The 16,260-nt window shown below is 38.8% G+C and overlaps 1 protein-coding gene across 7 annotated transcripts in view; it reads left to right on the forward strand.

Annotated features, from left to right (window-relative positions):
- Nucleotides 1-16,260, forward strand: part of EML5 (EMAP like 5) — an 83,219-nt gene that overhangs the window by 42,831 nt on the left and 24,128 nt on the right. For all 7 annotated transcript variants that reach the window (XR_013986627.1, XR_013986628.1, XM_081006287.1 and 4 more), the window contains exons 15-26: nt 176-281; nt 999-1,092; nt 2,719-2,819; nt 3,613-3,815; nt 4,445-4,556; nt 5,162-5,289; nt 6,381-6,522; nt 7,282-7,434; nt 9,030-9,161; nt 9,365-9,453; nt 10,875-11,051; nt 15,801-16,002. Coding sequence is in view for 5 of the 7 variants with exons in the window: in XM_081006287.1 (XP_080862413.1) it covers nt 176-281; nt 999-1,092; nt 2,719-2,819; nt 3,613-3,815; nt 4,445-4,556; nt 5,162-5,289; nt 6,381-6,522; nt 7,282-7,434; nt 9,030-9,161; nt 9,365-9,453; nt 10,875-11,051; nt 15,801-16,002 (1,639 nt within the window). In the remaining 2 variants the exon portion in view is untranslated. The remainder of the gene's footprint in view (nt 1-175; nt 282-998; nt 1,093-2,718; nt 2,820-3,612; nt 3,816-4,444; nt 4,557-5,161; nt 5,290-6,380; nt 6,523-7,281; nt 7,435-9,029; nt 9,162-9,364; nt 9,454-10,874; nt 11,052-15,800; nt 16,003-16,260) is intronic.

Here is a 16,260-nt window from a genome sequence, read left to right on the forward strand (position 1 = left end):
ACATAGTCTGAGACCTGTGAACCATAATTTTATTTCTTGTATCCAAATTAGTGTTATAACCATGTGAAAGAAACATGAAATGGATGTTATGGACAAATAAGCATTATACCTCTTGGAGTTTTTTCAGTTGGTTAGTTTTCTTTCTGCATAATGTGTTCAATCTCTTTTGTTTAAGGTTGGTCGTGATTGCTCAATCCATATTTGGGATACAGAGACAATCAAACCACTGTCTGTGTTAAAGGGCTATCATCAATATGGTGTTTGTGCTGTTGACTTTTCAGGTATTTATGATTGATCATCTTTTGACTTGGAAACTATAGTTGTTGGAAATGTGATACAGCTTTTTAGGTCCTAAGAATAGATCACTATTACATTGCTATAAGAACAACTGCAATATTTTGCTCTTTGCTTTGAGGAGATTAGCCTCATTTTCAGACTTTCCTCTCATTATGCTGTAGAAATTCTGATTTAGGCTTGAAGAAAAATGATTGTGGTAAAAGTCACTAATAAAGGTGCCCTGTGTCCTTTGAGGTCGGGGTGGGGGTCATATTACATAAATTTGTGGCCAGCACTGGAATGTCCCTGTCTTTGGTACTCATTTGCCTAACTCTAGGAGAGTACAGTCCATTCAGAACCAGTTGACTCCATACAGATCAAAGGCCTATATATATGTTTTGATATATATTTTAATAGTGTCCAGTAACTGCTAGTCAGTATGTAGAAAGCCTAGAAAGGAGGGAATGGAAAATCAAACGTCCAATTTTGGAGAGACTCTGGGAAAGTGGTAATGAGTGATATTCCTAATGAACATGAAAAAGACATGAAAAGAATAAATATGGGTATACAGAGTATACCCTTATCAACATAGCTCCTGCTTAGATACAAAAATGAGTGAGAATGAGGATTTGAACATGAAGGAGATTTCCATAGACATTAACACATCCTGCTGATTACAGAATTATGATTATGCCCATCATTCTTATAATTTTCTTTTATAGCGGATGGCAAACGGTTAGCTTCCGTTGGAATAGATGACAATCACACTATTGTTCTTTGGGACTGGAGAAAAGGAGAGAAGCTTTCATCAGTCAGGTAAGAGTCTAGCTTAATTATGGAAACAAACCAAGGCATAAGTGGCCAGGATGAAAAGTACAAGTACTCTTGAGGAGGTTTGAATGACCTTCATCTATACACAGTGCGAAAGTGAGTTTGTGTCTTCTTGAGCCGCTGGACAGCAAAGTGCGGATATAGCACATGGGTTGGCAAACTAAGGCCTGGGGCCGGATCTGGCCCAATCGCCTTCTAAATCCGGCCCGTGGACAGTCCAGGAATCAGTGTTTTTTTACATGAGTAGAATGTGTCCTTTTATTTAAAATGCATCTCTGGGTTATTTGTGGGGCATAGGAATTTGTTCATATATTTTTTTCAAAGTATTGCCCAGCCCCCCACAAGGTCTGAGGAACAGCGGACCGGCCCCCTGCTTAAAAAGTTTGCTGACCTCTGTACAGCATGCCTAGGGCATAGGTGTGAATTGCATGAATGATACCCTACATTTAATCCAGGAATTGAAAGCGCATTTTGACTTTATATGCACATTATACAGTTAAACCTCGATTCCCGAACGTCTCCGTTATTGTACGTTTCTTCTCCCAAATGCTGAAAACCCGAAAGTAACTGCTCTGGTTTTCAAATGATTTTTGGAAGCAAAACAGCTTCCAGGGAGTTTTTTTTTTCTTTTTTTCTCCATTGATTTTGCCAACTGCCCTTTGATCTTCGATTGTCGAACATTTTGGAAGTCGAATGGTCTTCTGGAACGGATTACGTTCAACAATGGAGGTTTGACTGTATGTTCATTGGACCCACTCACAAAAGTCCTGCATTCCCAGATGTAGGATAAGAGTACCCAGTGGGAAGCCATACTTTTGCGCCCCCACTCCAATAAGTGCAAGAAGATAACCATATCTGCACTGATACATGGTGTTTCATTTAATAGCCATCTTGTGGATCTGGGCCCTGTCCAAAAGGGGGAGTCCACAAAGTGAGTAAATAATATGAATAAAAGGGCTGATACTAGAAGCCACCATAACTCATCACCACTGTGATGGTCAGAAGTCTTACAGCCTTTATTATTAACAAAGGAAGGTGTTATATGCATCATTTAATGCAGACATAGATAACCGTTTCTTAGCAGGCTGAGAACTGCTTCATATTGCTATTTCTCAACACAATTGTGTGTTCTGATTCATGAGTTTGTGAGCTAGGCTTTTTAAAGTAAAAATATAGTGTTAATAGAGCAGAGGCATTCTTAATATTGAATATAGGCTAGTGAAAGTACTGTTTCAGAGTCTACCATACCAGAGTATACCATAACTGTATTGTAACCATGATCCAAACCTCTTGAAAAAGTTATTGAAATATAACTGAACATAATCGTTGTGAACCATTTAATTCATATGCATACATAAAATACAAAAATAAAACACTGCATTGTGTTGGAACAATCTTCATGTTTTTAATAGTAAAAAATAGACGGTTCTTTCATTTTCCCCAACACATTGATTTACTACTGAGTGTGAACAATTCATAGAATAGTAGAGTTGGAAGGGACCTCAAAGCTCCTTTGGTCCAACCCAAGACTTTTGTTTTCCTTAACTTTATTGCCACGGAGAAAGCTTTCCCCACAAATCAAAAGTCAAAATACTTTGTATATTGTTCTAGGGGGAGCAAAGATAAGATATTTGTCGTCAAGATTAACCCCTACATGCCTGATAAACTTCTTACAGCTGGAATGAAACACATAAAATTCTGGCGAAGAGCAGGTAAGACAAGTCAAATTAATTATTTGAATCTCTCTTGTAGTAGTGGCCACCAACTTGGATGACTTTAAAAGAGGATTAGGCAAACTCATGGTGGAGAAGACTATCAGTATGCCTCAATATCAGTTGCTGGGAACACAAGTGGAGAGAGTGCTCCTGTGCTCCTGTCCTGCTTTCAGGCTTTCCATGGGCATCTCTTTGGCCATTGCGAAAACAAGTTGCTTTGGTCTGACCCAGCAGAGCTCTTATGTTCTTATCTTATCCTTAAGTGTGCGTAAGACTACAGTCATAGAATCATAGAGTTGGAAGAGACCATGAGGGTCATCTAGTCCAACTCTCTGCAATGAAAGAATCTTTTTGCACAACATTGGGCTTGAACCCACAACCCTGAGGCTGGATCCAAACATATCAAAGAAGTGTTTCAGTTAAACACCTTGTAAATTTAAACAGGGAAGTCAGGTAGAGAAAACGGGACTGCACAGTGACATCTGGTGGCACAATGTTATATCGCCTTTTCTTTACTAATCTAGCTGAGTCCTAAGAGTCTCGTGCTTTGCCAATTGAGCTATCGTGCTGTCAAAGTCCATTTGCTGATGTATGCATTTTCTCTCAATTTTGGAACAAAAGAAATTGCATGTTTAATAAATTAAAGTGACAAAAAGGAAATTAAACTTCATTAAAAATGTTCCTGTATCGTCTTTTAGAAAATTACATTCGTACAGATACATAGTTATGTTCATAGAGATACTGAATAATTATTTTTATTGTTATTATTTCATTTTAATTTTAATTTAAGGTGGTGGACTGATTGGGAAAAAGGGCTATGTAGGTCCAATGGGGAAGATTGATACAATGATGTGTGCAGTTTATGGCTGGACAGAAGAGATGTCATTTTCTGGAACTTCAACGGGGGATGTATGCATATGGAGAGATCTCTTCCTCATAAAAACTGTGAAAGCACACGATGGCCCTGTGTTCAGTATGCATGCACTGGAAAAAGTGAGTGGCTTATATTGAAAATGGATCAATAATAATTTATTGTATTTTAAAAAATGTATAGCCAATATCTAAAGAGCTACTATAGGCACGCCTTGGTGTTTTGTCAGGCCCAATAAGATTTCTTTTTTTTTTTTAACAAGAGAACCACCTGCCATATAATGAAGTGCTTTTGAAAGCTTTCTAGTGCCCCCTAATGCTGCACAGTCTAATATGGATGATGTTTTTTACAATGAAGAAATTAACTAGCTTGTTTTAAAGTAATACTTGTGCAAATAAATTGAAAGCACACAGGTAGTCCCACTGTTCTCAGGACAATTAAGGTTAAATCTCTTTTTTTGGTGATTTGAATAGAATTTCTAACACATTTTAGAATGAAGCTGGAATCATCACTGAAATATCACCCCTGCTAATCTGAGTTAAATAACATACATCTTGGCCATATTCATATTTATTTACTGTTCTATATGACTTCAGAAGTATGGATAATGAGAATTGCTATAGATATGCGGTCCAAGATTGCAGTATTGGGATGATTGATGAGCAGGATTCATATTTAAATAACATACTAAAGTTTACTGTACCACAGAACTTTTCTGCTGTTCACTTTCTAATATTTCTAATGTTTTCAGGGATTTGTAACTGGAGGCAAGGATGGAGTTGTGGCTCTTTGGGATGACACCTTTGAACGGTGTCTCAAAACATATGCCATCAAAAGGGCTGCCTTGGCCCCTGGCTCCAAAGGTAACATTTATTTATTTAGTTCATTCATCATGTCTCTGAACTTTTGTTAAAGCTTAGATTGCTGTTCTATATATTGATTTCTGTATCATGAGGGTCAAGGCAAAATTGGAAACAGGATTCAGCTAAGACACCGTTTATTTGTTTTTTGTTGTTGTTGTATTCTACATCATGCTAAAGAGATGGTTCTATCAATCCAAGCATCTCTGCTTGACTGACAAAACAATCTTCCCTTTCCTTCCCCCATGTGCTGTTCTGGGGGCTCTCCTGGACCTCCAGAGCAGATCGAGGGGGGGGAGCTTGGGGGGAGGAGAATATCACCCTTTGTAACTGTCAGAAGGAAGATGTTTAAAAGTGGATTGAAAAGAGAAAACCCATACATGTCCACTCCCAAACAAGTTCTACTGAATTCCACTGGACTTATTTCCAGGTAAGTGTGCACTGGATTGCATAACAGAAGCCAAAGATAAGAGAGAGAGAGTGGGAGGTCTGAACTTTCTGTTCAAGCCAGGATTATGTCAGAAATTAAAGCAAATAATAAGCTTTCCAATTAAAATAGTGATTTCATCCAAAATTGAGCTCTTATATATATACATATTTTCATTTAGGTCTCCTTTTAGAAGATAACCCTTCTATACGTGCCATATCATTAGGACATGGTCATATTTTAGTGGGCACAAAGAATGGTGAAATACTGGAAGTTGATAAAAGTGGGCCAATAACATTGCTTGTTCAGGTATAGTAAATATTAACCATATATTTCTCTTTTTTAAAAAAACATTTTTAGTTTTGAAATGTTAAAGTACAGCTGCTATAATAATGTTTCATAATTGGTGGTGTGAAATGCCAATTTAGGATCAGTGTGGTAAGGCTGTGGCTGTGTACAAACAAACATTTCCAGCTTTCTCCTGCCTTCAGCATTTGACAAACTTACTGATTGGCAACTTGGATACTGGTCCAGTCATCTCTCTTGTTTCCCCCCATGTTCATCACCTTCAGAAGAAGAAAATCCATTTTAAAAGACTGGGAAAACTGTGCAGGGGATGGGGATGAGGTGGGTTTGTTTGATTGTCTATTGGGGGCATTTATACCCTGCTGTTTAGCCTAAAAGGCTCTCAGAGCAGCTTACAAAAATCACTAGTAAGACGGTCTCTTCCCTCAAACTCACAGTTGAAAAAGACATGATGTATGAGGAAAAAGGAATGGGAGGGAGGAGGGAAAAGCAAGCTCAAGTACAAGTTCTTAATATATAGAACAGTTACATAGTAATGTCTGTGCCAGGAGTGGAGAACCTTTAGGTCTCCCAAGCTAGTGCTGTATCTCTGGGGTGGGGGGTAGCCAGGTTTTTTGCCCCAGGTGAAGCCTCCAGAGGGGTGCCATTGAGGCTCCCAGCCTGTGTGTGTACGCAAATGTGTGGGGTGTGTGTGTGTGTGCCAAACTGGGTCTTTGACCTGGGTGAACTAAAGCCTAGTTTTGTCCATGCACCAAGCCCATGAGGCTGTTTTAGTCTAGCCATGCCTAGGTGTGGAGCAGGTAAAGCTGGAACTTGCAGAAAGGGGCTTTGCAGGCTACTGGTATTGGTAGTGCCTTCAAAGCACCTTGAGCAGCACTTCCCATGGGCCACCAATTGGCTCGGGAAGCACTGTGAAAAAAAGTTCAGATTTTTTATTTACAATCAATAAAATATAGTAATTTACAGTCCTCAAACTCATAATAATTTCTAGTGTGGTTTAATAAGTTGGCTGCATCCTCTGTTGTTTTTAAATCAATTCTTAATTCTTGTTTGTAATATAGCAAATTAAATTGAATTGTTTTTGTTTGTTATAGGGTCACATGGAAGGAGAAGTTTGGGGTTTAGCTACCCATCCTCATTTACCTATTTGTGCCACTGTAAGTGATGATAAAACCTTACGAATATGGGATCTGTCCCCAAGCCATTGCATGCTTGCTGTTAGAAAACTGAAGAAGGGTAAGATGATGGTGCTTTTCATCAAAAATTGCAAACGTTTTGCTGTTCACTCATATTAGAATCTAAGTGAAGTTGCGTTAAATAATATTAGTATTAGAACAATAAAATGTAAAAAAGATCTAAACTTTTGAAAATGTAATATGGAAATAGGTTACCCAAATTTAGATGCAAGTTGTGTGAGGGGTTTGCAATTATTAATAATAATAATAATAATAATAATGGACGCGGGTGGCGCTGTGGGTAAAACCTCAGTGACTAGGACTTGCTGATCGTAAGGTCGGCGGTTCGAATCCCCGCGGCGGGGTGAGCTCCCATCGTTCGGTCCCAGCTCCTGCCCACCTAGCAGTTCGAAAGCACCCCTAAGTGCAAGTAGATAAATAGGTACCGCTTTCTAGCGGGAAGGTAAACGGCGTTTCCGTGTGCGGCACTGGTGCTGGCTCGCCAGCTGCAGCTTTGTCACGCTGACCACGTGACCCGGAAGTGTCTTCGGACAGCGCCGGCTCCCGGCCTCTTAAGCAAGATGAGCGCGCAACCCTAGAGTCGGACATGACTGGCCCGTATGGGCAGGGGTACCTTTACCTTTAATAATAATAATACCCCCCATACTGACTTACCTTATAGAGATATAAGGATCAATGAAAGTATATGTAACAGTTTGAACACTTGAAAGTGCAACATAAAAATACATCACATTTTCCAGCAAAATAATGCCTGCAGGCCTCCAGTTGGAACTAAAATATGTCTCTTTGCATTTGGCAGGGGGAAGATCTTGCTGTTTTTCTCCTGACGGGAAGGCATTAGCAGTAGGTCTCAATGATGGAAGTTTCTTAATAGTAAATTCAGACACTCTGGAGGATCTTGTTTCTTTTCATCATAGGAAGGACGTTATTTCAGATATACGATTTTCTCCTGGTAAGTACAGGCAACCCCCCCCCCCTTTTACATAGGGGTTACATTCTGAGTCATCATGCGCATCAGCAGAGCATGTGTAAACCCACCCTGCCCTCTTCCAGTGTCAAACACAGCGGTTGTAATCATACATGCATCAAACACACACAAATTGAGAATTGCCTGTAATCAGCTTCAGATAAGTCACTCAGAATTGTAGAATGCCATTATGACAAGATTTTTCCCACTCAATTTTTGTCAATTTAAGGCCCTTTCAGAATTATGATTACTATGCTGTAAGGGTTCTGACTGGGAAAGTGTTGCAGACTTAACACACGTGCACTTATTTGAATGCTCATGTAGCTGTATGCTTGGAGGATTTTGAGGACACAATTGGAAATCTTGAATCACACCACTTTGGAGAGAAATTGTCTTGGTTGAGTCCTCCAGTGCTGGGTTCACATATCAAAAAGAAGCTCTATTATACTGAGTCAGACTATCTAGCTCAGTATAGTTTATATAACTGACAGTGGCTGCCCAAGGTTGCAGACAGGGGCATTCCCCAGCCCTAAGTGAAGATGCCAGGAATTGAGCCTCAGACTTCTTAAATGCAAAATATGCATTCCGTCACTGACCTGTATCCTTTCCCCAACAAATGCACAGTTAAAGACATTTTTTAAAAAAACCATTGTTAATAAAATGAACCTAAGAAAAGAATACAAAGTTCTGCGGGATGCGAGGGAGAGAAGGTAATAAGGTCGCTTAAAATTTGAGGAAATAAACATTGGACAATTTGAAAGCTCCTTACATTTACATTGTAATGCTGAGGGAGAGAAGAGATCTGTCAGAAAGTGGATGTTGGAAAATGTTGGCTCTTTTGGAAAGAGCTCTTGGAATATATTGGAATTAAAGGAAGCCCACATTTTACATGCATTAGATTTTAACCCTTGCTGGATCCCAGATCCCGGTAATTACAAGGGCATCATGAAGGCACCATGAAGGCTGAACACCCGCCCAAAACCCCCCGCATAACATTATATTCATTAAACACTTTTCAAAGTGTATGAATTTGCCTTCTAAGATCGACAATAGAATGCTTTTGGCCCCATGAACCCTATTTTCTCTAAGTCTGTACCCATCATAAATTACTTCTAGGTTGGGTAGTAACTAAAGATTAATTAAGGTTGTATCTGCATCTGCAGTCCATGTCACATTTTGTTCTTCATAATATTCTTCCAGATGGATGTTTATTGTGGGATGGGTTAGGGTTAATACAGAAATACATTAAACAAAGTAAAATATTTCCCAATGACATATTTACAATATCTGAACAACCCATTTACAATAATAAGGCTTATCTAGAGATACCTATTGCCTCAGTATTTATTCTCACATGTTTTCCATATATAATTGCTTTTTTTTACTTACGGGCTGCTCCCCCCTCCCTTTGGCATAGGTTTGCAATAATTTGCAATCAAATGCTAACAAGATAGCCTGAAACATAAACCATACCTCAAAACTACAAATAAGACATTTCCAAAGATTATGTGATTCACATTTATTTTTGTAGAAAATCAGGTTACTTGGGTACTTTTCATCTCCTTATGATTGCATTTTAGGCGCTGGAAAATACTTATCTGTAGCATCGTATGATACGTTTGTAGATATCTACAATGTGATGAGCAGTAAGCGGGTTGGAATCTGCAAGGGCTCTTCCAGTTATGTGACACACATTGATTGGGATGTAAGAGGTAAGAAATACAATTGCTGCAAAATGACTATATTTCTGTAGCTTGGAAAGTGTAAACTGTGCATGAATTTTGTGCAGCATTTCCAAATGGTAGTGATGAATTTCTCACAATTTTTCATAAGAAGTGAATTAATAAATATTGTGTAAACAAACTACAAACAAAAAGTCTTCAATAAAATTTTGTATTTGGTGAACATTTTTTAGGAAAGCTTTTACAAGTCAACACTGGTGCTAAGGAACAGTTGTTTTTTGAAGCTCCTCGGGGGAAAAAACAGATAATTCCCAGTACAGAGGTAAGAAGATTTACCATTCAATTCAAATACAATTTTGTAAATAATATCTATATTTTCTTTTTGTCATTTACATAATTTTGAAGGCACTACAAGCAGCCCCACATTTACATAGGGTTACATTCCAAGGCACCACACGCATTGGTGAAATCGTGTATAATTGAAACCTATTGAAAAAGCCTTCAGACAACCCATTCCGTCACCACCCTGCCCCCACCTTTTAGTAACGTTTCAGTGATGTATTTATGACGTTTCTGGGTCACTTCTAGGTTCGGTATGATGCGCATATACTGTACAGTACATGGTTGCACACATACTGAATGTGTGTAAAGGGGGTGGTGGTCTCTGCCTGTATGTTATTTGCTTGCGCATGTAAGATGACATCAGGTGGGACTTGAGGTCCACCTAGTGGTAGAATGCAAAAGTTGCTGTTCTAAAACTCCAAAGCTTCTGGAATTCTAATCCCTTCAGTGAGCGACATCTAAATTCTGCCTTACCAATTGTGATAGTGTTTTGAGACCTTGGCAGACTATACGGTTCAGGCTTGTTGTTTTGGTCCTTGTCAATATGTAAAAGAAATTGTGGAATTTCCTCCTCATATATATTTCTTTAGTGAAGGACAAAGACTTAGCCACGAAAGTAAACACTGCAGTTTCTCCTTTCAAGATATCCAAAATTTAAATTCAAAATTAAATACCAGTAAATTTTTACTAGATACCAATACCCTGCTAGGCAGACCTATTTTACAAATGTCCTATCAGATGCCTTTAAGGATAGAGTCTTCATTTGCAATACCAGCTTCCCCCCCTACAAAATCTGAAAATGCTTTTTATCACCAAATAATTTTATTGCCTTGCTTAATGAAATTGTTGTCAATATCCCCACCACCACCACCAAAAAAGCTAGTATCTCTGCTTAATGCTGTGGTTTGTTACATTGTTGTGGCAAACTGATCTGTATTCCTCAAATGAAATGTTTTCTTAGTGGTACAGCAAGTCTTGGAATCAGACTATTAGAAACAAAGAACAAGCAATGAAATAGATTTACAAGACCAGAATAGATGAATAGAATAGAATAGAATAGAATAGAATAGAATAGAATAGAATAGAATAGAATAGTGAGTATTACTGTGTTGCACTTTGAGGGAAATTAAGAAACTCACCTATATGAATTAAATTCAAATGCTACAAGTATGGTTTATACTAATCACCAGCAAGACACAGGAAGTCAAGGTACGTCAGGGAATCTTTAAGATTTCCTTATATAAAGAAAACCTTCCCAAATTAAGTCCTACAAATAGAAGTAAAGAACACAAACACATTAAGGCGTCAGTCCTTTGCACACTTACCTGAGACAAAGAAAAACCTGATTTCAGATGTATAACTATGGATAAGTATCCTTTCTCAAACAGGCTATCTTTATAGGCAGAAAAGATTTCCTGGACATCCTGGACAAGTGTTCTAGGCTCCTGCTGTGAAGGAATTTGGCCAATAATTGGAGAAGTTACAGATGTAACTGCTTCGTGCCTCACCAGTGATAGTACAGTTTTGGCAACAGGAGATGATTTTGGATTTGTAAAGCTTTTCCGATACCCTGCCAAAGTAAGTAAATATGCAGTGTTTGCATAATGAGTCTTAAACGAAGTCCTACTGTTTTCATACCTACAGTCATTGAAAATACACTTGTATTCTTATCTCTCATTGGTATATGTGAATCAGCTTTAACACAAATCAAAACTACAGATCAAGCATTCATATTGTACCACATTTTCTCAGACACAATGCATTTCAATGGAGACAATTTACATGCTCATCTGTAAATCAACCTAGAGTATATTTTCTGTTAAATAATTTTTTATTGTTTTTCACAATTTAATTCCACATTAACATCAATAAAAAAGAACATTTTTACCCCCCAATCCCCATGTATAGCAATATCTTTTCAAAACCTTTTCTTCGAGATTCCAGGAATCTCCAGACTTCCCTCTATCCCCTCTCCTGGTTCTTTATATAAACAACATTCTCTTAGATTTCCATGTCAATTTACCCAATTTTTTAATAATTACACATAGTTAATAAAAACTTACTAACACTTCAAATCATTTACCATTATTTAACACAGTCATTTAAGTGTCTAGAATATCATTTAAAAGAACTTTCTGCATTCCAAATCTGTGCTTACCTATTATTTTCTTCTTCTAATTTTATCCCCATCTCTACTAATTGCAAGCGTTTAATCAAAGACTGCTAATGTACCAATATCTACAATATTTTGCACATAAACAATACCCATTTCCAAGATTATTTCCCAAAGTTTTCCTAACTTTGGCGTACTTAAATTTCATCAGAAGACATCTGTCAGTTGAGGCAAGTTCCAAATCCAGCTCGCCTTTCCTCCAAACTTCTCTCAGTCTCAGAGGTTGTACTTTCTGCCTCGTTTTCTCCACCACAACCTCCTCAAGTGTTTTCTGCCTAAACCACAAAACTTCCAAATCTACCCTGTTCTTTTGGACTTTCTTCATATCAGTCATCTTTTCCCAGTTTTCAGGCTTCCGCTCCAACTTTTGCCTAAGAACATCCCCTTCCTCAGTTCTCCCTGCCCAAGACTCTATTATTTCAATCGGTTCTCTCACCCTTTTAATGCTTTGATCCATTTGGGTTGTAAACTCATATGTTATTTTAGCCATAATTTCCATCATCTCTTTCATAAATTCTTTTTTCAATTCAGAAAAAAGATTCACCAATTCAAATTGAGATTTATCCCCTGGGTCCTGTACTTGGGCCTTCTGTCCAGACTCAACTCTGACTGTTTAATTATTATCATATTTTCGTCTTTCCGTTGTTCTCAAAACAGCCAGTTTTCACCACCACCTTATCAGTTTCAAGGCCGTTCCATGTAAGTTCCCAGTAAACAGTAACAGTTTCTGTGCTTTCACACTATCCCTATTCTTTCCACCCGTTTACTTTTTACACATATGCAATTTAACATAAAAACCAAATTTTAAGTTGATATTCATATATAACAAATATCTACCTTAAAAAAGATACCGAAACAATATATCCATAAGAATTACCACTTAATTGTCCAGGAGAGAGAGTACTAAATTCAGTATCCAATTTTCTGAAATGTCTCAAGGTGAATTGAAGAGTTGCAGCACTTGAAGATCCTTATAAATAGGTATGTCAACCTCTCTTGACAGTTTTTTTTTCCTCCTTAAAATTCCGATTTATATACAGGAAACTGAGTTCAGTGCTCTGTAGATCCCTCCAGCTGAGATAAGTCTTTCTTATATTCCCCCAACAGAGTACTTTAATTATCTTAATCCAAATCTCCTCTGCTGAGTTCAGTTTAATGATGGCTGCAGTTCAAAATCCATTTCCCACTTTTATACTCTAGTATCAGTAACAAGCCAAGAAGAGTAGATTTCAATTGCCTTAACCTTTCCTCTCCGCAACCGGGGAAAAGCTTTGGAAGGGCAGCGTAAGGGCTTTCAGATGTTGTCAGAGTCCTGGCACCACGTTCCCTTTTCCATACACAAATACTAAGTCATGGCCAGCTTTAAAATCCTGTAGCAATGTCAAGCAATAAAGAATGGGTTTCAATTACTTTCAATTCTCCCATCAGCAGGCCCACACTGTAAATATCAAATAAGATAATAGTTTTCCACCTGCACTTTTTTAATTACCCAGAAGACGAAGAATAGACTTCCTTTTTAATCCTTCGTCTGGCGCCGAATTAAGCTTAATTAATTTCAGTAGTTAATCTTTTTACGTTCCCGTCGGCTTGAATGTTGGTTACGGAAAATCTCTGCTGGTGGCTGGAGCGTGCTGCCAAGACTGCACTCAAATCTGCTTCTTTCCCCCACTCTCCTGAGCCTTTTGGAGCAGGGGTCTGGGAATTGCGGGAGAGCTCTTTGCAATCTGCTGGACCCCTCGACATCTTGAGAACCTTGGGGGGTATTCCTTGGCGTTTCCCCCTGACTCTCTGCATGGCTCAGATCTGTTGGAGCAATCAGATCTGTGCTCCGTTCACCATCTTGCAGAGATCGGAAGTCCAACATAGGATATATTTTCAAGTGATGTGTATGCATATGTGTAGCAGGCCTTAGTTGTCACCATTTTGATTTTGTTTAATCCTTGGGTAGGGAACTTCTGGCCCACAGCCTAACTAGGTCTAACAGATCTTTCCATTTGGTCTGCCAGGCTGTTACAGTCAAGTTGTGCCATTCCCACCTGTCCTACAGCTGGTGTCATATATGATGACAGGGCTTGAATGAAAAGGGCTTTGCAGGCACTGCCAGTCAGCAAATGGTACTTGGAAAGTACTATGCACAGTTTTTTCTGCCCAGTTGGTTTGATTTCAAACTGCATGGGCAAAAATGGTTTACTTGACATCATTGTGACTCTAGCTGATAGATAGATACACCTGTCAAACTTGGTCCATGGGGGTTTATAGAGCTAAGGTTCCAGCCCACTGGCTGATTCTAGTACCCCCACTCCTAGTGACTATTTCAGGTTGAAGAGATTCATTTTAGAACATGTGTGTATTTATCAAATCAGAGGCTAGTGTACTGGACTTGGACTAGAGACACCTGGGTTTAAATCCCTGCTCTGCTGGTACTCAAAGGACTCTTTTTTGAGTCTTACATATCTAACAGAGTTGTTGTGAAAATAAAATGAAAGATCTCTCATGTAAGAACTCCTTAGCTCCTGGGCAAAGACACAAATGTAAAAAGAATATGATTGACATCCCTTCATACTACACAATCCCTCATTCACATACCAACAACTCAAATAACACATCTAACACCACATTTCCGCTGCACAGCTTTTCCCACCAATAATGCTCCCGGATTTTTGTTCTAACAGTTTTTTTAAAAAAAAAATTGGGGGAGAATGAAAGTATGAGGTGTTCCAGTAAAATCTTTAGTCATCTTCCTCAGACCATGCAAGCTCATAACCCAAGTAATGATATTCCTCTAGCATCACATCTCAGCTGGCATTGCAACACATAGTTGTGGAGGCAAGGCTACAGAAAAAAAAGTGGATGACTATTTCTTCCCTTGGGTTTGCCTCCAGCATTCTTAAGGAGTCAGGGCTAGACAAAGGGGAGCAGTATCAGACTGTGCCTTCAAATGTTTTCTAAATGTGAAATTATTTATCTCCCTGACATCTGATGGGAGGGCGTTCTACAGGGAGGGCGCCGCTGCTGAGAAGGCCCTCTGCCTGGTTAATTTGTGCAGCAAACGTCCATGTACGGTATATGTTGGAATGCTCATAAACATTCCATAACACCTCTGCAGCTGAGACAGTGGTTAAGGGTCGTTCATTGGAGTTCAGAGTAACTATGGTACTGAAAAAAGGGTATTAATGTTTCAAATACTGCAGCCTGTAACTACCCCGTGGTTGTTTCCTTTTGTTGAGTTTATCTGATTTGGAGATAATTTGGCAAACCATTCTGTTTCTGAGAAATTGTGTGTTCTATACTTTAATTAAACACTCCCTTTGTCTTTGTATGGCCATAACTGAAATACTTTATTGTCTCTTGTACAACTTGTATATAGTGAGATTACACGAGTACCCCCCACTCAGCTCTCTTAGTCTTAATTCCCCTTGTTTACTGACGCATACCCACCAAACCCAAAAGTCAGTTAACCTGTTGTTATCTTTTCATTCAGCAGCCTAACAGCCCATGGATAGAAGCTGTTCTTTACCCTGTTGGTGCAACTAATCATGCTTCTATATCTTCTGCCTGAGGGCAGGAGATCAATAAAGTGCTGGTCAGGGTGTGAATCATCCCTGAGAATTTTCTTCACTCTCCTGAGGCAACGTTCTTCCGCTGTTTCATCCAGCAGATTCACGGGACAGCCCATAATATCTTGTGCTGTATTCACCACCCTCTGTAGGCACTTCCTATCAGATGATGTCAAACCAGCATATCACACTGTGATGCAGTATGAAAGGACACTTTCTATTGTTGACCGGTAGAAGGAGATCATCAAATGTTGATTGAAATAATAGTAGCTATGTAGATATGTAGGATAGCAGTAGTGGATAGTGAGGAAGGGCTGTGCTCTCAGCTGACCTCCCTTCAGCTGCACTGCTGTTGCATACCAGGATTGTTTTGCAACAGTGCCAACAGGAATACTGGACTGTCTTTTTCCCATTCTGATATGCAGCAGCATTGCAGCCAAAGGGAGGTCAAGTAAATGACACAGATGCACCAAGCCCTCCACTACTGCCCAGCATATTGTTCAGTGTTACATTGACTCATATATAGATGTTTTGTAGCCTTGCCTAAAAATGCTAATGAATGAAATGTTCTACATTCTTTGTATATTTCATATTCAGGGAAAATATGGGAAGTTTAAGAGATATGTGGCGCATAGCACACATGTAACAAATGTTCGTTGGACTCATGATGACAGTTTATTAGTCAGTGTTGGAGGTGGAGACACCTCTTTAATGCTGTGGACCCATGAGATGGAGGGCCATCGAGAAACCAGGCAGTGTGACAGTGAAGAATCTGATCTAGATTCTGAGGAAGATGGGGGTAAGTAACTGTTTTAAGATAACTTCAATCTTATAAAGCAGTTTTAATTCTTCCCATTATGAATGCAACTTCCGTAATCTGAATGTCAGTTTGAAAGGTCCAGGTTTTTTTTTTTTTGGTGTTTGTATGTGTGCAAATTAAATATTTAGCAAAACCAGTTTACTGTTTTAAATGCCTTTTAAAATCCTAAGTAAATTATATTTGTTGTAATTTTATGTTATGTTGGCTGGGATCCAAAGATCCATTAACAGAGCTGTG

This window comes from Podarcis pityusensis (genome assembly GCF_964106645.2).
Source record: "Podarcis pityusensis genome assembly, chromosome: 1".
Lineage (NCBI taxonomy): Eukaryota > Metazoa > Chordata > Lepidosauria > Squamata > Lacertidae > Podarcis > Podarcis pityusensis.